The sequence below is a fragment of the Xyrauchen texanus genome, chromosome 23, assembly GCF_025860055.1.
Source record: "Xyrauchen texanus isolate HMW12.3.18 chromosome 23, RBS_HiC_50CHRs, whole genome shotgun sequence".
Lineage (NCBI taxonomy): Eukaryota > Metazoa > Chordata > Actinopteri > Cypriniformes > Catostomidae > Xyrauchen > Xyrauchen texanus.
In genome coordinates this window covers 11,746,207-11,768,357 of record NC_068298.1, presented here as the reverse complement: position 1 = coordinate 11,768,357, position 22,151 = coordinate 11,746,207, and the positions used below count along the sequence as shown (strand labels likewise).

The 22,151-nt window shown below is 38.4% G+C and overlaps 1 protein-coding gene across 1 annotated transcript in view; it reads left to right on the top strand.

The window, feature by feature from the left end:
• Window positions 1-22,151, top strand: part of LOC127663495 (slit homolog 3 protein-like) — a 204,084-nt gene that overhangs the window by 20,516 nt on the left and 161,417 nt on the right. Inside the window, 1 exon segment of the mRNA XM_052155095.1 lies at window positions 2,261-2,332. Coding sequence (XP_052011055.1) covers window positions 2,261-2,332 — 72 coding nt within the window.

The window sequence follows — 22,151 nt, the reverse complement described above, 5'->3', positions numbered from 1 at the left end:
AAGTGGACTTGTACACTCTGTTCTGATGTCTTCTGAAGTAATTCAATAGGTAGAGTGAGATTCAGACAGAAGTTATTATTTACTGACAATCTTGACATCCGCCATCACTTTTGTGAGAGTTAATGAGGGCAGTAGCGTGGTCAAGTTTGCAAATGAATTATTCTTTTGAGTCAGATCTCTTCTATGAATCAATAAATAAGACTGGTCTGAATTATCCATGAATCAAACTGTTTTGGTTCACCCTCATGCCATCCTAGATGTGTATGACTTTATTTCTTCTGCAGAACACAAAGATTTTTAGACGAATATCTCAGCTCTGTAGGTCTATACAATGCAAGTGAATAGTGACCAAAAGTTTGAAGCTCCAAAAAGCATATAAAGGAAGCCTAAAAGAAAAATATGACTGCATTGGTTTAATTCATGACTTCTGAAGTGATCCAGTCAGTTTTGGATGAGATCAGACCAAAATGTAACTACTTTTTCAGTTTAAATCTTGACATCAGCAGTCTCCTTGGCGATTTTGATTTCAAGCTCGATTACACTTCCTTGCGCCATCTAGCGCAGGCTTCGAAAATTAGGAAGTATAATCAAGCTTGAAATCATGACTGTGCCTAGAGACTGCAATGGCAAGATTAATAGAGAAAGGGAGTTACATTTTGGTCTGTTTTAACCCAATATCAATTAGATCGCTTCAGAATACATGGATTAAACCATATGGAGTCATATGGATTCGTTTTATGTACAGTATGGCCCTCTTAGTTCTAAATGTAAATTGTCTGCTGTATGTCCCTCTTGGTTCTAATGTAAATTCTTATCTTTCTATTAATAAGTAACTTGAGGACATTAAATGCTGAATGACAAGAAATGTTCTCCAGTTAAATGAGAGCAAGACAGAAATTGTTGTTTTCGGACCCCCTAGTGATGTCTCTGGTGTCACTTGCAACCTAGGGACTGCCTGGGTGACAACCTGGGTGTGATTTTTGACTCAGGCTTAAGTTTTGAAAACTGTGGTGAAAATCGGCTTTTACCAACTTAGATTAATTGCTAAATTAAAACCTTTGCTCTCATTTAAAGACTTGGAGATAGTTATCCATGCTTTCATCCTATCCCGGCTTGATTATTGTTATGTTTTGTATACAGGTCTTAGTCAATCATCTTTACATTGCCTACAGTTAGATCAGAATGCAGCCACGAGTTTACTGTCTGGAACTAGGAAGAAAGAAAGTATTACACCTGTTTTAGCCTCACTTCACTGGTTACTAGTCAAATTCAGAATTGATTTTAAGGTATTATTGTATGTTTTTAAAGCTATAAATGGCTTGGCCCCACTTTATCTTTCTGACCTCCTTATTCATCATCACTCCTCCTGGAGTCTCAGGTCGTCTGACAAACTTCTCCTACATATACCACGCTCTGTGCTTTTTCTGTAGTCAGCCCCAGATTATGGAAAAATGTACCTTTGTACATTATGTCAGCTTCTTATCTGTATTCCTTGGCTTTTGAGTGATAGCGATTTATTTTATTGATTGTCCTTGTATCTTGTACTGTATTATTCTGTCTACATTATGTGCTTTGTTTTAATTGTATGTGAACAGCACTTTGGTATACACTTGTTTTTTTAAAATGTGCTTTATAAATAATTTGACCTTGACATTATGCTTCCTTTATATGCTTTTTGGATCTTCAAAGTTTTGGTCACCATTAATTTGCATTGTATGGACCAAGAGAGCTGAGATATGCTTCTCAGCTCTGTATGCACATCTGGGATGGCATATGGGTAAATAAATGATAAGAGAATTTTAATTTTGGTGTGAACAATTCCTTTTATTATCTAGTTGCAGTGGTTATCAGCCAACTTGCGGAAAAGTTTCTCAGTGAATTTTGACAGTCTGTCTATCGAATGGCTTCAAAAGACTTGGGATATAGTGCACAAATCATATTGACCATTTTTATTTGAACTTATAGTGCTTTTTTGTCATTTTGGAGCATAACAGCCCTAGTCCCTATTCACTGTCTTTATATGGGAAAGAAAGTTGCAGTAATATTATTTGAAAAATTCACCTTTTGTGAAGAAAGGTTTGGCACCACATAAGGGTGAGTAAAAATTACAGAATTCATTTTTGGGTGAACTTTACCATTAAGGTTATACCCTTGGCGCTGCCCTACACTTTTTATGTATGTCTCACATTTCAGTGTTCTTCCTGACTGTGTTTTTGACCACACTAACTCATGCCCTTCCCCTGTCATCTCTCCCTCACAGCCGCCTGAACCGGAACCGGCTGCAAGTTCTGCCGGAGCTGCTGTTTCAATCCACACCCAAGTTGGGCCGCCTGTAAGTCACCGATTTTCTTTGATATCATTGCCTGTAAAAGCTTGCGGTCAAACTTCCCACTGTTTTAATTTTGATCATTGTACTGGAAAGGATCTTGCTTAAATATTTGCCTTTCCCAAACACTGTTTAAAGAGGACGCTGTCAGTGTAGGAATATTCTCTGTGTTATTCCAGATGTGACTCTTTTAAATGGCCCGGGGGTCTGCTCTGAGCTTAATGCGACAGAACCTAGTTCTGTGCTCTTGATGGGGAGGTGAAATTGTACTCTAGGAAATGTTTTGCTTGGACAAACTACATTCTTATTCTTGAATATTTTCCTGCTCTGTTTTGAATCACAGACCAGGCTACACTACACTCTTTGGCCTAGCAGTCAGGGAAGACTTAATTTATGAATTTACAATCGTCAGTGAAACTATCGTGCTCAGGTTAGGTCCGAGCTGGGCCAGGGGTTAAGCTTTACAAGTGTTTATTTTGGGGTGCTCCTTACAAGTGAAGGGTAATGTGACACGGGAGTCACTGTAGGGCACCATTAAATTGAGCAGTTTTATGTTTCTGAAACTTTTCCATGATGCAGCTGAGATTAGATTGGCTAGCCCTGATATCGGCATTTAAAGTTGTTTGAAAGAATACACAGACACAAGCTTCTTCGGTCTTTATTCACAAAATGCAACAGTGGCTGTATGTGGCTCAGTGTTGGGTAAGTTACTCTAAAAAAGTATTTAATTACAAACTACTTATTACATCTTCTACAATGTAATTAGTTTACTCTACTAATTACTCTGCCTGAAAAGTAATTGCATTACTTATTACTAATTACTTTCTCAAACCATTATCAACCTCGACCAGATGAAAAATACAAGGATAGACATGAAAATGTTCTTTTAATTCTTTCAAGTAAATCATATAAAATCAATAAATTAATACATTTTTCATGAACTGCCAAAGAATATAAGGGGGCAGCATTAAATTAGAAAATGTATATTCAGGGTTGGGAGGGTTATTTTTGAAATGTATTCCACTACAGATTACAGATTATTTCATTAGATTACTCAAGGTCAGTAGTATTCTAATACTTTGGACTACTTCTTCAGCACTCTGCAGTACAGTGAGACAAAATACACATGTTAAAAATACATTCTCTGAAAAGCCTATATATCTTATGCAGTGTTGTTTCTAAAAGGACTAAATATTAAATGAAACAAATTACAATAAAATGCCAAGTAACCTCTTCAGTAATCAAAATACATTTTGAATGTAACTGTATGCTAAATACCAATGATTTAAATTGTAACTGTAGTGGAATACAGCTACTTATATTTTGGATTTTAAATATGCATTCCCATTAATTGTATTTCGTTACTCCCCAACCCTGTGTATATTTTAACATTAGACGTTAAATTCCTATTTTAAATTCACTATTGTTTTATATAGAATTGCTCTATAGCCTGAACCAAATTATCAGTAAATCTGACATTAAACAATAATCTATAGAAAAGTGTAAAAGTGTGAACATTGATAAAAATAAATAAATAAAAATAAATATCTCTAGCATTGATATTCGTATATTACAGATCCACGTATTGGTGGAGTGAACAGGTTGAGGCAAAATTCCAAAAGTTTACACTAAATCTTTACACTAAAACATTTTTAATTACAGTTTATAATGTTTGTTCCCTCTCTTTTTTGTTGTTTTCTAAATGTAAACTGGAGTATGCTAATGAAGGTTGTCTGGGCAGGAGTGGTTTATGGTGGGGTTTGTAACTTTGCCTTGTCAGGGTTCATTAGGCTGGTTGACGTTAGTCATATGAATGGCCTCACCCGTAACCTTCCCATTAAAAACCACAAACCCGGCCAGCTGGGTAGAGCAAGCCAACCATGTCACACACGGGAAGGGTTTGGGGCCGACTGTGGCCAGCAGGCTTGGAAACACCGTCAGGGGTCAGGGAAAGGTAAAGAGCACATTTTAACGCTGAGTAAGACAGAGGAAGTAGTGGAATGAAATGGGAGCAGAGGGCATTGTGGATTAATCATGGAGGAAAGAGTGAGGATGGGAGCTGAGCATGGCTGGGTGTTGTGCGATGGAGGCTGGGATGGACAGACAGGTCTGTGAGCCACAGGATAAAGCCCTGCAGAGACATGTGCAGTACTTCAACTGTAACGACTGGCATTTGTGGTCGGCAGCCTGGAAAGATTGTGGTTACAGTTACAGATTTCACTGTGTGGGCTTAGAAATGTACCTCATACTAAATGCAAACACACGCGTGCTTACTTTATCTGTGGTTTGGTCCAGCTCAACTCAACGAAAGTTTGCCCTTCCTTGCCCTGTTCTTAGAAGGATAGATCATTCTGTCTTGCCATTTAAACCTCCTCACTGATGGATAATGAAAAGCGAATGCAGAATTGGAAGGCATGCCTGCTTCTATTTATTAATGGTGTAGCTAAATGGGCCCCTATATTAACTTCAGTTCCTGTGCAGAGTCGGGCCCCAGTGTTGGTAATGCAGGATATTTCGGTCAGTGATACCCATGAGACCCGGACACTTCCTGCCATTTCTCCAAGCTCAGGTTGCACTGATTGGTTCATTAAGACAAATAGGGAAGCTGAATGCATCATCTTGTCTTATGTCCCCTTCCCCTTAGCCAAACTGACGCTTTCTAGTTCTTTAATCTTCCAGGCGCAATTAAATCCACAGCGGCAAGCATTTAGTCTGCATAAAATGACCAGTGGAAATCAGTGAATTCCCCTCAGAACTATAATCATAGATTGACTAGATCTCGAGTTTGCCTGATGACTTTGTTTTTAATATTTTAATTAGTATGCTTACAGAGTGCTGTGGTTTAGCTGTTAGAAGGTTTGCTTGGTAAAACCCTCTATGAAATGTTGCATCTTTAAATTCATCCACTTTAAAGCACTGTTGCTTCAACTATACATATTCAGACAGACATCTTTTTTTGTTTGTCTAGGCATAAGCATTACGTTTTTAAAGTTGAAGTGTGTAATTTTTGAGCCACTTGTGTCACCAAACAAAATCTTGAACAATCTTACTTTATACTTAATAAGCCAATAATGAGTGTGTTCACGTTAATGCCTTAACTGGCTTTCCTTTATTAGGGTTTGGTCATAAATGGTTTAATCCCAGTTCAAACCCAGCCTGATTTTAACCCACTGACTTGTCAATTTTTAAAATAATTAGTTTTCTATTTATTTATGTGAAACAAATCAATATCCCACACATCAAGCTCGCTCCCCTCATGCTTTGCCCCGCTCCTGTTGGCCCAATGTGGTGAAGTTCAATGCAACAGATGGGAGGGGGGTCTGGCCCTTTCAGCCTTGCAAACTCAAACCATCTCTCAACTCCAGCCTAGATCACGAACATGACTCCAGAAGTCTGCAGCCACTCTCAAACCATTCAGCTCATTGGTTGCCCTAATGAGCTCCCCATAATGCTTTCCAACATGTTTCAAAACAATTGCTGTTTTTACTGAGTGTACTGCAAGTTCAATGCCTTGTAATGACTTACTTAAGGCAGAGTTAAATGATTGGTTAATGGCTTATTAACCCTAGTTGTAGCTTCACCTAATGAACTTATTTAAGAATTTGAGCTAAGAAAAGAAAGTTGCTCTAGTGCTGCTGTACAATATAAATGGTTATTAGCAGGTAATTAGGATCATACTGTAACTCAATGCCATTATATTGCTGTGCAAAGCAATGCATAGTTTTTGTACCCACAATAGCTGACTAATAATTCAACATGCCCCAAGCACATAAACCATAGAGCTATGGCTCAGAGCTTTCAGAAGTGGCCTACTGATTGTTTTCAGAGAAATGAACCCTCACAGAATCCAGCCAAGTGTCTTCCAAAATAGGGCTGTGCTCAGCCGGTTTCAAAAAGCTAGACAGCTTTGTGATTTACTCCAAAGACATATTTAGATAAATACAAGCTACAAAGACTTTGGAGTCCTGACAGAAAGCCAACTATATACAGAAAGCTCAACTAAAAACTTAATGTTTTTTTCTTGAATGATGCTGGTTTCCAAGGGTTGTTAGCTGATTGATGTACATCTGGGGAATTTGAAATTCACAGTTTGTAATAGATGAAGTAACTCCCTGAAGAAAATGAATCAGACAAGGCTAATATTCCAAACTAATTTCAGCTACTCAGAAAACTGTCAATTACTCACCATATACCTCAGTACTGTTCTTAGAATCAGTGGCATAGCCTGTAGCTTCCTTGTCAGACATGGGGAAACCAAGTTCATGTAGGTCAGACAAAAACCAAAGCAAACATCTGCCCAATTCACTTCCCAAACAGCTCTTTTTGTTTCTGCTGACAGGAGGAATGCATAAATAAACCTGTTTGCACTGTTTTGGAGAAGGCATTGAGTTGCTTTGCTTTTTCTTGTGCTGTATAGAGAATATCAAGTTCGGAAAGTGTAAAATGTAGAGTCAGCCGTTCATTAAATATTTTGAATATGTTTTATATGTAAATACATGTACACTAGTATCAAAGTTAGTTGATCCAGCCACATTATAAGTGGACCCTTTTTTTTTTAACTCTTCTATGCATATGTGCATTAGCTGGACTAATGTGTGAGTTTAGCTAAAATTAGCTCAATTTATGATACCACTGTTGTCATATTTTATAATTTATTCCTGATTTAAAATAGGTTATTGGAATTTATCTTGACAAACAGCTTTGGACATTTTAACAATTAAAGTAGATAAGAGCTGTATGGCTGAAAATAACTGCCAGAGGGTGATGCCAAGATGGTTGCTGAGTAAACTAACTTGCTGAGATTTAGTTCAGAAATTCATCCAATATGCTGATTTGTTACTCGATTCCAATTTGGAAGCTCACACAGCCTCAGGATAAAATACATACAGGTACCTGCCAATAAATTGCTACCAGGAAGTTTTTCGAACTTCTGAAAATTGTCCACATGAGGATTTTTATGCAGATGTGCTGTGTAAGTCAGCAGCCAGATTCTCACCTCAACCGCATTTTGTACTTTTCAGCTGAAGGCAAAATCTAAAATGCAGGCTATATATTTTTTTGGACAGGAGGTTTATGTGTTTGTTTTGTGCACTGAAATATCCCATTACATGTGTAAGCAATTTAGCATCCAAATAAAGGAAAAATATTTGCGTTAGAGGGAACTTTTAGTTGTTAAAATGTAGATATAATTTAGGCCTCCTTTGCACATTGTTGGCAAGAGATTACAAATAAATGTGTTAGCAAATGCGTGAAAACGATTTTGTGAAGTATGTTTATTTTCCTCTGTGGCTTGTTAAAAGACAATCCAGTGGCAGTTTGTTTGCCGTTGTGAAACAGTGGTAATTTAATATCAGACTTTCATTGCTAAATCTGTAAGGTAAAAAAAAGTAATTGCATTTTACAGAAGGTTATTGGCTTGTAGTCTTATTATATATTTCACAGCATGTTTTGGAATCCTGTCATCTCCCTGCACTCTATTTATGCCTATATCAGACACATGAGACCAGGTGGAGGGGATGGTTTTCTAAAAGGCCCAAATGACAAGTTGACTAATGTCAGATAATTGGTGGCCTGTGGGAACACTGTGTGCTGTATTTATGGAAGAGATGGGGTTGGTCTGTAGCATGAATAAATCTCCAAAATTGTGTGGGGCCTACAGAACCACCCAGTGTTCCAAAAACTGCACTGCTGTGAGTGTTGCAGTAAAGGGATTCTTCTAACGTCTTCTACTATGGGTGCAGAGCAGCCCTTTGTCACTCATACAAGCCTGTGAGGTCTGCTGTACAACTACACAGCGCCACCAGAGAGAGAATGAGAGAGAGAGAGAGAGAGAGAGAGAGAGAGAGTTATAGATCACTGAGTAATGTAGATAAACAAGTGATTTATTTTGTTTTAGAAAAGTCTGATTGTTAAAAATTAACCTTGCAATCTGTGCTGCTCCATTATTGCAATACCAGATGTTTTTAATACTAAGTATTATAAGATAAATCTATACAGTGTCAGAGATCGTTGTAGAAAATGGTGTTGTACAGCAGTATTAATGTTTAAAGATTGTGTGACTTCCTGGTTATCTGATTCGTTCTCCTCATAACTCTATTAATCAGCTTAGCTAGAGGCAGGATTAATTATTACCATTATTATGTTATAGATTTCTTGTTACCCCTCATAAACGTTGTTGATAAAATGTCTTGTTTGGCTGCTGAAGAATGTTAGAGTAAAACTGGAGGGAAATGCATGTAATGACGATTAATCAGTGTTGTTTAAAGTATCCATTTGTTATTCTTGAGTAGAAGTAAAGATACCTTCATGGAAATTGACTCAATTAAAAGTTAAATTAGCTCATGAGAAACCAACTTAAGTAAAAGTATTAAAGTAACTGATTTTAAATGTACTCAAGTATCAAAAGTATAAGTAAATTACATAAATTATGGAACAGTTCATTAAACCCATGGAAACATATTTGATTGGTGGTGCTCATCATTTAATCACACCCAGATTCAGTCAGTTTTGGGTGAGAACAAACCAAATTGTAACTCATTTTCAGTGTACATCTTGCCATGATCATGATTTCAAGCTTGATTTAATTTTCTAGTGCTTGGCATGCGCAGAGCCCTAGATGGTGCTATAGGAAGTGTAATCAAACTTGAAATCCTGATCGCCAAGGAGACTGTTAATGACAAGGTTTATAATTAAAAAAATATATATTTTGGTCTATTGTCACCCAAAACCAACTGGATCCATTCAGACGACATTGATGAAACCACTGGAGTCTTATGGACTACTCTTATGCTGCATTTATGTGCTTTTTGGACCTTCAAAGGTCTGGCCACTGTTCACTTACATTGAATTGACCTACATAACAGCGATATTCTTCTGAAAATCTTTTTTGTTCTGCAGATGAAGAAAAAATGAGAAAGTCATACACATCTAAGATCAAATGAGGGTGTGAAAACTATGAGAGAATTTTCATTTTTAAATGAACTATCCCTTTCATGGCTCATTCAAGTCACATAAGAATGATCACTTTAGCAACCACCAGAAAACTAGTTTTGCTTAGGCGAAGACCATTCACATCTTCATAAAAATAGATATTGTTGGACATTTTAATGAGCGCTGGAATGAATGTTGGACATTTTTTACACATCGCACCTTGGTTAAAAGTAATATGTGAACACGTGATTGACTTTTATATGAACAGGTCTCCTGGAAAGGTGGGAGACTGATCGACTGAACTTAATTATTTCACAGCTTTCATAATGCTTATGACAGAACACATAATCTGGCGTGCGCTTCAATTGTTATTTTGATTCAGATTCATGATTCCGCTTTTTGCATTTTTTTGTTCAGTTCAAATGAATACATTTGAAAAGATTTGACTCAAATGATTCTGTCAACGAATCACTTATAATTATTGCTGATCTGCACACATTTTCCACGTACAGCTTTTTTTTTTTTGCGGTGTTATGTTGCTAAAGTAATGAGTCTGGAGAAAAATATCGGAGTAAAAGTATCAATTTTCTCTTCAAAATGTAGTGCAGTGAAAGTAAAAGTCCAAAGAAATATTTATACTCAAGTAAAGTACAGTAACAAAGTATTTGTACTTCGTTACTATATACCTCTGCGATTACTCAACCACTCGGAGACCCATAAATGTCAACATGAAATCACAATTGACCCCATTTACTTTCGTAAAACATTTTCCTTGTTTTATTGTACACATATCATCAGTGAATTATTCTGAAGACAAAAATGTTTGTCAATGTTTCCTGCTAGAAAAAAAAAATTGCTTAAACCAGCCTAGGTTGGTTTGCTGGTCTTAGCTGGTCTACCGAACTGGTCAGGCTGGTCTAGTCAGGCCAAACAGCTAAACTGTTTTGTTTTGTTTTGTGTTGTGTTGTGCTCTTTTGTTTTTGTTTGCCCTCTTACTTTTCAATCTCTTCCATCAAACCCCTCTAACTCTAGGAATGAAACATCAACTTAAAATAAAGTCCAACCCTTTTTATCACTGTAAATCCTGTTTCAATACATTATGTATTCAAAATAAAGAAGTAAAATGGGTTATTTCATATACAAATATGGAAGTAAAATGGGTTGTGAATGCTGTTTCATGTTGGCTTTTAAGAATAACTGCAGGCCAAGGAAAAGTTCTTTCACATGCTGCTTTAAGGCATCTTGTTTCAAGAAAGAAAAAGTGACAGCATTTGCAGAAACAGCATAGAGAGAGAGAGAGAGAGAGAGAGAGAGAGAGAAATTCCATTGAAATGCTCAGTTCATTTCAGTTCAAGACCTGTGTGTCTGTAATTGCTAACATGTAAAAAGATCTGTTTATTGGTACTTCATTCACAGTGTCTTTACAGTGATCTGTACTCTGGACTCTACTCAGCGAGAAGGGTCTCGGGAGAAATAGCACTAAGTTGGAGTATACTGCTCAACAGAAGCACAAGAATGGTGGGGGGAATAGGCCTAATTCGCTGTGTTGATTGAGGGCACCTATTATTTGGGAAATAGTTTGGGGCCATTATGTACTGGGGTGTTTATCACAGGTGGTTCCCATGACAACCAGTTGAGATTGTAATTGGATTTAAATGGGCAAAACTGCTTGCACATGTTCAAATGCACTGCAGTGACCACGCACTCGAACTTTCCTTCTCTAGCAGCACAGCCTCCAAATGAACTTTTAGTCTCTTCCTGTGATTGAAAAATGAAAGAGCCTGCCACTCGATCATTCCCTGTGTTCCATTAACATCACCCAGACACAAGTTAAGACACTTTCACTGTGTAGATTTAATATTTTTGGCAGAGATCACTAATATATTATGCTATTTACTAAATGGCAAGGCTTAAAGTTACAATATTTATTTATTTTGTAACTATTTATGCTGATCTGACACATATGTGCATGTTAGAGAGGTAAATTACATGTTCTGCCACTACTAGATACCCAGCTAACAAAAAAAACAAGATTAAACCAGCCTAAGATGGTTTGCTGGTCTTAGTTGGTTTAAACAGGCTGGCTTGTTTGGTATACTAGCAGAGTACTAGCTTACTAGTGTACTAGTACTAGTGCCAGGCTCTGAGACCAGATAGATCAGAAAACAATCTTAGGCTGGTTTAAGCCCTGGTTTAAGCCCCACCACTAAGCCCTGTGTCAGGCATCCCGGTACATTTAGAGTCATTAGAGTAATTGTTTAAATTAGACTTAACGGTTTTATTTAGGTTTAAAGTTTCCTCAGGTTTGTTAATCTGTTGAACCCATCCTGGTACACTAGACGGTAAACTTACTGAAAGTATTAGCCATGCTGCTTTTTACATTTGTGAACAAAGCACACAATGCGCCCAATTAATGTTTTTCATGCGAATGTGCGCATCTTGGAAGAGCCAGGGTGTAAAAGAAAACAAACAAAACCCTATTACTGCAGCAGTGCTCATGTTGACTGATTCCTCCAGCTGCCAGCAGTACTGTTGCCCTTAACACAAGGCTGTAAAAAGATTTCTGACAGGCCAGAACATTTTTGCCGTTCTGCTGTGTTTACAAGAACATCTGAATCAACAGCAACACAACCCTAGCTTCTGTTCTTGGCTCTTTGATAGAAGCATTTGTCTTATGGAAATGTCAAGCACCCAGCACTCTGGTCAAATGTCAGTTCTCTCTTTGACTTGCCTGAGCTAGAATAAAGTGGCACAGTCAGTAGGTAGTTAAGTGGGAGAATGGGTGATTACAGGCAAGTTAGTCATTGACCCGGCCATCCGGAACGGGATATGCAGCTTGCCCGCTTTCATAAACTCAGTGGCTGGTTTACAGTGAGAGCAGCATGCTAAACAAAATGCTCTGGTCACTTTATGAGAGTGAAAAGAAAGCTAACTGTTTGGGTTCACTTCCAGGCTGCCCTTCTTTTATTATGGACTCAATTGTCACTTAGCTAATTACATCTTCTTTTTATGATCCAAGGCGACGCTTGCAGCTAGCTTCTTTCAGGCAACAATGGGAAGGTCTGTGGAGCATAGGGACCTAAGTGAAAACAGACTCCTCGACTGTGTCGTTGTTGTTTTTCTCTTTTATCTTCCTGTGCGACTCCAGAAAGCAAATTCCGATATTCAAACCTCCATTAGTCATTCTGGCCACCGCATCATGAGGAGTTACTTGGCTAAACCTAAATGCATGTGGTTGGTCATTACGCACCCAAAATGCACAGTTCGGCAGTTCTATGCTGCTCACTGAATATGCATGCCTCATTGCTATATATACAACATGCTTGGGAAACTCTGTAACAACATGTCTTTGGACATCAAATATGAGAAGTATGCACTGATAAATTGTTACATTATGCCGTTTTTTTTCCTACTGCTTTGTCTGTGTTGGCTCTGTTTTAATCGGCACGCCAACATAAACTGGGCCCCAGAAGGAGTTCATCCTAGATTATGATGTGTGTACATGTTTGTGCGTGTGGTATGCTTTGTGTTGTTTCTGGCAGGGGTTCTGATGACGCTTGTGTATGGTTGAGTGTGTTTGTGATGTGTTGTACTGTTTACCCATGGCTGGATAGGTAATGGTTTAATCAAACGCAACGTAGAGAAGTTTGAGTCCAGGATTCAATGGGACCGGCTGCAACGAAACGATAATAACCGCTACAGTCTCAAGACGTATTGTACCAGTGTGTGGAATGATTTGAAAAGTTAGGGGCAGCACATTAGGGAAAAGTAGTGATTATCACCAAAAAGTAGGGGGATGGATGTGAAATTTATAGAATTGAGGGGACTTATCTGCTCAACTAAGGCAAAATGCTGTAATTAATTAATTAAAAAGCTGTAATTAATGCAGGCCTTCCTGCATGTGCTATTAGACCTCTCCAAATGATCCAGAATGCAGCAGCACGTCTGGTCTTTAATGAACCTAAGAGAGCCCATGTTACACCACTCTTTGTCTCTCTCCACTGGCTGCCGGTTCATGCACGTATTAAATTCAAGGCCCTGATGCTGGCATATAAAACAGTCACTGGGTCTGCTCCAGCATACCTAAAAACATTTATGCAGAGCTACGTTCCCACCAGAAGCCTGCGGTCGGCTAAGGAACGTCGCCTTGTCGTACCAAAACAAAGAGGCACCAAAACACTTTCCCGGACTTTCAGTTTCATCATACCACGGTGGTGGAATGACCTTCCCAACTCAATCCGGGAAGCTAACTCACTCTCTGTCTTCAAAAAACGGCTAAAAACACATCTTTTCCAAAAGCACTTAACCGGTCACAAAAAAAAAAAAAATATTTACACTTGTTGCACTTAAATCTGTTTTGTATACTATTCTGATGAAAGTGAAACTTTGTAATATGGCACTTTTTGTACCACTGTCTCCCTAAGATGGTTCGCTGATGTTCTTCCTCTTTTGTAAGTCGCTTTGGATAAAAGCGTCTACCAAATGAATAAATGTAAATGTAAATGTAAATTAAGTCAACACTTAAACTGAGAAATTATTGAAGAATTATTTCGTTTTAGTGTGGATTTTGTTAAGCCAAACAAGTTTGGAACAAAATGAGCATAAGTGATGATAGAATTTTCATTTTTGGGTGTACTATCTGTTTTATCAAATAATCTTTGTAAAATAACACCAAAAGAGCTGCCCACCCAGTCATTCTCTGGTGACCTTCATCACAGTGCAGATCTGTGCCTAGGAAAACAAAACGAGAGCCTACTTTCCTCCTATGGTCAAAAACACTTGAGGATTGTAAATAATTCACTATCTTCCTACACGCTTGGCAAGCAAACAATATGAGACACACTATGGGGTGACAGCCACGTGTCCCAAGAGGGCCCGTAATCATAAGTAGATCATTATGCCATGTGTCTTGGAGACGGCAAACGTCGCTTCGCTTTCTAAGATGAAAATAACAGAGATGGAAAAGTATGGGCCCCTATTAGCCTCTTGAGTCTTTATCAACAGTGGTTTAGAACAATATACAAATAACATGAACAAGAAATACACAAACAAAATGAAAACAAATAGAGTCCACATTGAAGTGGCCTACTCTCTCTACAGAAGTTGCATGAGCTTGAAAGGAAAAAAGGGAAGATGATTTCTTACAAAGATATGTTTAACAGGACAGTTTAACCCATAATTACATATTTATCATTATTTACTCACCCTGATGATGGAAGGAGTGGGTATGCCAGCACCCCATCTAATAAAGTAGCCATCTTATTTACAAAGAGCAAAAAAAAAATGGAAAACAAAAAATGGCTTCATTGCAAGAGCTAATGGGAAAAACATGGTAGCACAAGTTAAAGAAGAGGTTCAGCTGATTCCTTCGCACCCAAAGGGTGGGCTGGGGTGAGGTGATATTGAGGTAACCAGATGGAGATGATTCCAGAACAACTTGTTTCTTGTTTGTTTTGGGCACAAACCACCACATCATTTTCCCTCTCTGTTTTCTCAATTTCAGAAAAATATATTTACTTGCACCTATTAAACATGGAAAAAGAAAAGTAATGCGAAGTGAAAACTGAGATCCCTAATTCCTAATTCTCAGGGTCTTGATGACAGTGTTGCAACCTTGCAAACCAAAGAAAATTTAAGTTTATGCTTTTTTTTTTTTTCATTATTCTGTAAGCCGCAGAAATGTATTTAGCTGTGAGCTCACTGCCACAGATTTGCCACTTTTTCTTTTTTGTTTTAAGTGTAATTGGAAGAGCAGTCAGTGTGTGACATTACACTAAAAGTGAATTGGGCTCTCCTCAGGCATGAATCTGTCTTCTTTTAAGGCAGCCAAGAAGAGGGGAAGAGAACAACAGAGTTGTATTGGAAAAAATACATTGTGCGTAAATATTTTGCTTACATTTATTTTAAATATATATAAAAAAAAATGGCTTAAACCAACCTTAAATGATTTACTAGTTTAAGCATTCCTTAGGTGGTCTACTTGCTTGGCCAAGCTGGTCTCTAGCTTCGCTCTGCTGGTCTTCCAATCTGACCAGCTCCAACAGACCAACCTTTCCAGACCGGGAGAGCAGCTAAGACCAGCAAACTTTCTTAGGCTGGTTTAAGCTGTTTTTCTTTCAGCAGTGCAGTCATGAGTTAAGAGCTGGGACTGAGAACCATAGTCTGGTCACTACAGCCCCATACACACTCTGTGCCAGTGCACTGATGAAATTAACAGTTGGATGTGCCAAAACTTCCTTCAGTTATACAACGACAAGACAGATATTGTATTTGGCAACAAAGGCGAAATTCCCAAGGTGAATACATACCTTGACCTCCAAGGGTCTAAAGACAAATAGTCAAGGAATATTGGTGTCATTTTGGTGTCAGACCTTAGTTTAAGTATTCACATCAAATCAATAACTAAATCAGCCTACAATCCTCTAATAAATATAGCCAGAATTAGATGTTTTGTACCCAGTCAAGACTTAGAGAAACTTGTTCATGCATTCATCACCATTAGGTTGGACTACTGCAATGGACTCCTCACCGGCCTTCCCAAAAAGACCATCAGACACCTGCAGCTCATTAAAAATGCTGGAGCCAGGATTGTTCTTAATTGGTTTTAAAATTAATTATATATTGTATTTTCTTTATCATTTATATGTAAAGCACTTTGAATTGCCATTGTGTATGAAATGTGCTAGATAAATAAATTTGCCTTGCCTTGGTTAGAATACCGGTTTAGACTGGTTTAAGATGTTTTTTTAGCAGGATAGTCAAGAGAGGAGGATAGACCACCTGAGTCTGATTAGAATAAAAAAAAAAACACACACATTGCAGCAATACACTGCTGTATGGGAAAAAATAAACCAGTCTAACATGGTTTGCTGGTTTAAATTGGTCTGGCTGGTCTCCCAGCCTGGCCAAGCTGGTCTTCAACTTGCATTTTAAGTCAAGGCCTTCAGTGCGATTCATGCCATTAAGAAAACACAGTTTAACAATGAATAAGATGCTGTCATCATACATTACGTGGCAGTCAATTAATAATACCAACTGACATTTTAAAAACACACCCACGTACAAAAATCAGAACTTGAAACAACACTTAATGCTCAAGCAAGCCTGATCTTAACTGCAGCATGACTGTTTTGTGAAATGAACATCATAAATCATAATTTTAATATGAATCTACCAAGGAGGTCTATAATACCTGGAAAAATCTATCTAATAATATTTGCGATTTAAATGGTGCTTGCAATAAATTTTGTTTTGACAGTGTACATTGTTATACTGCATTCCATTCAAGTTGGATGTGGGATATTCCTACTTGATATCTCTGACCATAAATACATTCCATGCCACGATATTCGGAAGATGACGTTTAAGGAAACAAAACTGCAATGCTCCTGTTAGCTTAGAAGGGGTTTGACTCTCATTAGAGATGTCTCCTAGAAACCCAACTGATAAACAGTGCTGCAGTGCTAGAATTTGTGCTTCAGGTGTACGATTATCAAAAGAGATTATAATATTTTATACACCTGTTTCTGCAGGTGTTTTTTTAAACATGCTTTAACATCATGTAATGTGGAAAAAACTTGTTTATCAATATTACTTAATAAAGTGAATGTTTATCACTTACTTTGTATATTTACATTTACGCATTTGGCAGACGCTTTTATCCAAAGCGACTTACAGTGCACTTATTACAGGGACAATCTCCCCAGAGCAACCTGGAGGTAAGGGCCTTGCTCAAGGGCCCAACAGTGGCATCTTGGTGGTGCTGGGGCTTGAACCCCCAACCTTCTGGTCAGTAACCCTGAGCCTCAACCACTGAGCCACCACTGCCCCAATATATCTCCCTGAGTGTCGACATGTTTGTGTGATCATGCCCCTTCATTGGGAATTTCTTCACGAGCCTACAAGTTGTAATTCTGACTTTATGATGCATTGCATTGCACTTTTCCTAGTATGAAGTTGCAAAATCCGACTTTCCGAGTTGAATGGAACGCAGCTCTTTTTTTTTCAAAACTTGATCCGACACTGAATGCTCAAGCAGCCTAATTTTTACTTAGAAAACTCCTGATGTTGCTATTACAATGTAAAAAGCACTTACCAATTAACTTGAAGTGAAAATCAGTCCTCCTTTCCTGTTTAATAAATTAAGCAATCACACAGTCCTGCAGAATATTTTGTGTTTTAAGAACATCTCAATGGCGATAGCGGCAGTGATTGACGATCTTGCGCTCTGCGCTTTCAAATTACGTACATCACTTAAAACGTGATTGCATGACTCAAGGCCAGCTAGAAGGCCATGACCGGGACATATCCTAAAGATCACACCCACCAAGAACAAATAAATAAATCTGATTGGCTGATAAATATGACAATCTGACTTTAGTTGCCCATTCATTTGCACTGTTGAGGAATTCTGTGGAAATTCTGAAGGCCTGACGGGGTGGAGCTCAGACTCATGCACTACTTCAGATTTGGGCATGCGATTTGTGAAACAGTTGTCAGACTTTACTTGTAAGCATCAAGGAATAAATTCTGACTGGATAAACTTTTTGTTTTTCTCTATTTGTTTGTAGATTAATTAAGAGTGGAAAGCAATTAAAAAACATTGTGATTGAGAATGAAAATATTTATTTATTTGGCATGTTAGGCCAGCAGAGAAGACTTTGCTGGCCCTGAGAATTCTGTCTGAGAATTGGTCACTGTTTAGCTGGTTGTCTGACTGGTCTCCCAACCTGACCAGCTTACAAGTCCCCAAAACCCCAACAGTTCAGCTGAAGAAAAAAAGCTTTCTAAAGCTTTTTGCTGTTTGAATCTGGTCTTTCATGTTCTCCCAACCTGGCCAAACTAGTGCTTGACTGATAAGTGACACAAACCTGTATTAAACCATCAAAAAAGATCAGCCTGACCCAACTAGAAAACCAGTAAACCAGTTGAGGATGGTTGAAGATGTTTTCTTTAGCAGGGTATTCGAGAGTTTCTCAAAGGCATGTGGAAGCTAGAAAGATCAGTGTGAATAAAATGAGAGGTGACTTGCGAATTAAGAAAAGTTGCAGTACACATCACAGATTTCAGCCGTGTCACTCTTATCTTCCTCTTAAGACTCTTCCAGCACTGAGGAGTACATGTGTCAGCTTTTTATTAGGTGTGCCCCAATGTAGATTAGCTGTTGGCTGAGGAAATGTTGGGGAGGTTCAGCTGAGCTGCTCTGTTGATAGGGGTGTCCCTTGACTTAACATCATGTATGTCACTAGACAGATTGGCATACATATTTACAAGGTGAGGCAAACAGGGAGTTAAAACACTGTCTGTTTGCTTTTGTCTCCTATTCCAGAAGAGTTAGCCAAAGCTGAACATGACGTTAGTGATTTGCAGTGATCTAGTGTGAACTTAGTGACCTCAGAGAGCGGTCCTCAAAGGACAAAAGCATAGTTTGCATTGCTTCCTTCCATTTTTCCAGGGCTGCAGCAACTCTCCCTCACTTATGAGAGCATGTGAGGTTGATTAAGCTCTTTTGTAGTCGCTTTGCACAAGGTGCTGCAATGTCTCCAGGTGATGCACCCTCACATGGTCAGACTATTTTATGAAAGGTGTCTGGGCACTGTAATTTTGGTGAATGTTTTTCTTTGTGTATATGAGTGTGAGTTTGTATGAAGACCTCTTAGAAAAGTAAGGAGCCATGAGAGCACAGTCGATGTGGCTTTAATGGTCCATGGAGTGGGGGACATGTCTGGGCCACAGGCTCCGTAATTACCACTGACCCTGACCGGTAAAGTGTTTTTACTTTGGGTGGTTCAGCTGACCTCGTCTATATATAAAGAAACAAATCTCAACATCTCATTAGGTTTCAAGCATTTGTTTCTGTAAGTCTTAATAATTGCGGGTGATTGGCACAAGCCATGTGTCATTTGGGATTTACTCTGCTCCGAGATCAGACCCAGGCCCCATGCTTATCTCAATGCATGGCCGCATAGTAACACTTAAGTCTTCACCATTTCCTGTGGCCCCCACAATTATCCCCCAATATTCTCGACATGCTAATTGAGTCCATGTTCCACCTATAACACTCTTTTAACAAACCCTTATCAAGGCGCCTGAGTGCCCAGTAATGCACGTGCAGCTGATTCACTTCCAGGGCTCAAAGTGACTGGCCCACTTTTTAATGTGACTGGAGAGAGTTATGAGCTCCAAAAGGAGGTCCGGGCAAAGTGGCAGACGCTGTTTTTTTATGACGTGTCAACAGAGTAGTTGACAGATCTCTGGTTTGGGGCCTCTGTTCTCACCCTTGAAAATCAGACACAAATTCTAATCCCAGATTATTTAATCCTGTTTGTTTTCAACCTGGATTCCCAAGGGAAGTGAGCAGTTTGGTGCCATACTTGGAGATCCCATCTCTCACCAGTGCCAGCCACCTCCCAGGGGAGCTTTTCCTGTGAGCAAGAACAACTGAGGCAAAAATTAGTATGGGGGAGTGGAATGTGCCATTGTCATGTCACAGCAGCGAAAGTCACAAAGGCAGGAGGCGTCCATTTCTGTTGGCTCGCTGCAGTGAAAGCCACTATGGGCTGTTGCCAGGTCTCCTTAGGATAAACAAGTCAAATTACATGGTGGGACTGTGAACCTCACTCTGCAAAGGCCTCTCTGATTCTAGTTATGACATTCATTAACGCCATGATTCCTGGAACAAGGACTTTTATCCTAACATGGCCCCCAAAGCAGTTTTAATTCTGTGGCCAGGTCTGGAATGGGGTGCCCTTTCTTAGTAGACTAGTGTGGTTCCTGTTTCCAAATCCTTACAAAGTTAGTGTCTCTGGTAATTACACAAAATTAAAAGACCGTCCCTAGCCATTTTGTATGGATTTACCATTTCAATCATTTGGAACATATATTAGTATGAAGTTTTTTTTTTTTTGGGATTGATATTTGTAATTAAAAGTAATTGCAGTAATTTACAAGCATTTAATGGTTTAATTAAACCAACAACAATAACGGAGGGACAATTCGCTCTTATACATTGTCAAAAAAAAATATTTTATTTTACTTACTCTTTACTCTCTTGTTTTCCAGAACAAATATCAAAACATGTTTAAAACAAGATACATTTACATGAGAAGCAAAATGATAAAAGACCATATTCCAAAAATGTTAGCTTTTCTAATTATTTGTCTTTATGACTTCAATAAATTTGGGATCAAACTCTTAAATATCTTCTCTCAAAATAGACCACAATTATTCTTGTAAACCAAAGTAATTTATTGAATTTTTGTTCAAAAGGTGGGTACTGAAATGAAATGTAACAAACATTAATTAAGTGGATGCTTAAAACAAGAATAAACTCATAGCCAATGGGGTTATAAAGATAAACTTTATATTTTAAGGAAAACATTATTTTTGTTACCCCATTGGAATATAGTTTTTTTTCTTGTTGTAAGCATATCTCTTATTTTTCTTATTTTATTAACATTTTTTAAACAAGACTTAATGTCTTCAAAATGAAAATAGCTATAGTTGGCCTCCCAAATAAATACATCTTTTTTGAATGATGTTTAGATAGGGAAATTTTGGTCACCTTCCTAAATTTCCACAGAACATTGTGCACACCAACAACCCTCAACTAAACTGTTACCCCAACTATATTGTGGCTAAACCGTTGTTTAGAACAACACCAGAAACATTTTCATAAATCTCATGAAGATTTTTTAAATCGCGACAAATCTGCCAAACCATACATTTCTGCAAACTCAATTTCTTGAAGAACCTCCCTTGCCTCTAGGATACCCAAACATGGTTGCTGAGGAAACCCTAAAGAATGCTTGACATTGGCTCGGGTGGCAAAACTGTCACCTCGTTTTATGATGACTCACACGTTTGATGATTTGCTGGAACATTCCATTGGCACACAGACGGCTCCAAGAAGGTCACTCCAATCTGGATCATTTTTAAAGTCTCGAGCAAACCATTTTTGAGGGAACATTCATAAAATGACTTTGGAACAACTACTGCTTTAGGACAACATGAGTGACTTTGACAGTGTGAGCCGATATTTGTTTATCTTAGCCTTAAGCATTATTTTGTCATTTGTTTGAATGATTTCATACTCAGGGTGTGCAAGTTCAAGGGGCTGTGCCATGTTTTTGTTACTTCTGGATGTTTTCGCTACTTTGAAGGAGTACTTTACATATTTGTCCCAAAGGGTTTCCTGATAATGAGATAATGTGCAGCACCCAGTCATTTGATTGGAATCTGTGCTTTCTCTATGTAAATGGCTCTAACGTAGCGGCATTTGTTTTTAGAATGGCAACCCTTGTTACGAGCCACAATGTCTCATTGCCTTCAATTAGCATTGAGAGTGTCCTGACTTCAAAATTTCTCACTTTCAGAACCCATTAGCCAACTCAGACTGACTATAGATATAAGTTCTTATTTACAAGAATTCTACTCTCTGATGCAGTCTTGCACTCCCACACACACACACACACATTAATCACCTGAAAAATGCCTTGGGTTCCAGTAATAATGGAACGGCATTCTTAAGTAGCACAGCCCCACTTCTTAATAAATAAGCCCACTCAGTCCGGAAGAGCTTTTGACTGTGGAGATGAAAGGCTCTTTGGGGAGCCCGTATTAATGAAATTTGCTGAGTGAAAACTGAGCCGCCAGGCCCTCACCTGGTTACACTCGCTCCTGGCCCAAGGTCACAGAACTGGAGCCCTGACTACAATTCCTCCCAACCTCAGAAGCACAATGCACACACGCGTTCATCAAAAGGTAATCTAATTCCAGTCTTCCAAACAGACTGGAAAAAGGACATCCGCTTGTGTTGTTACACTGAACATATGGTTTGTGCTGATATTTGATCTAATATTAATGTTTGTTAACCCTATATCACTGGGGATTGTAC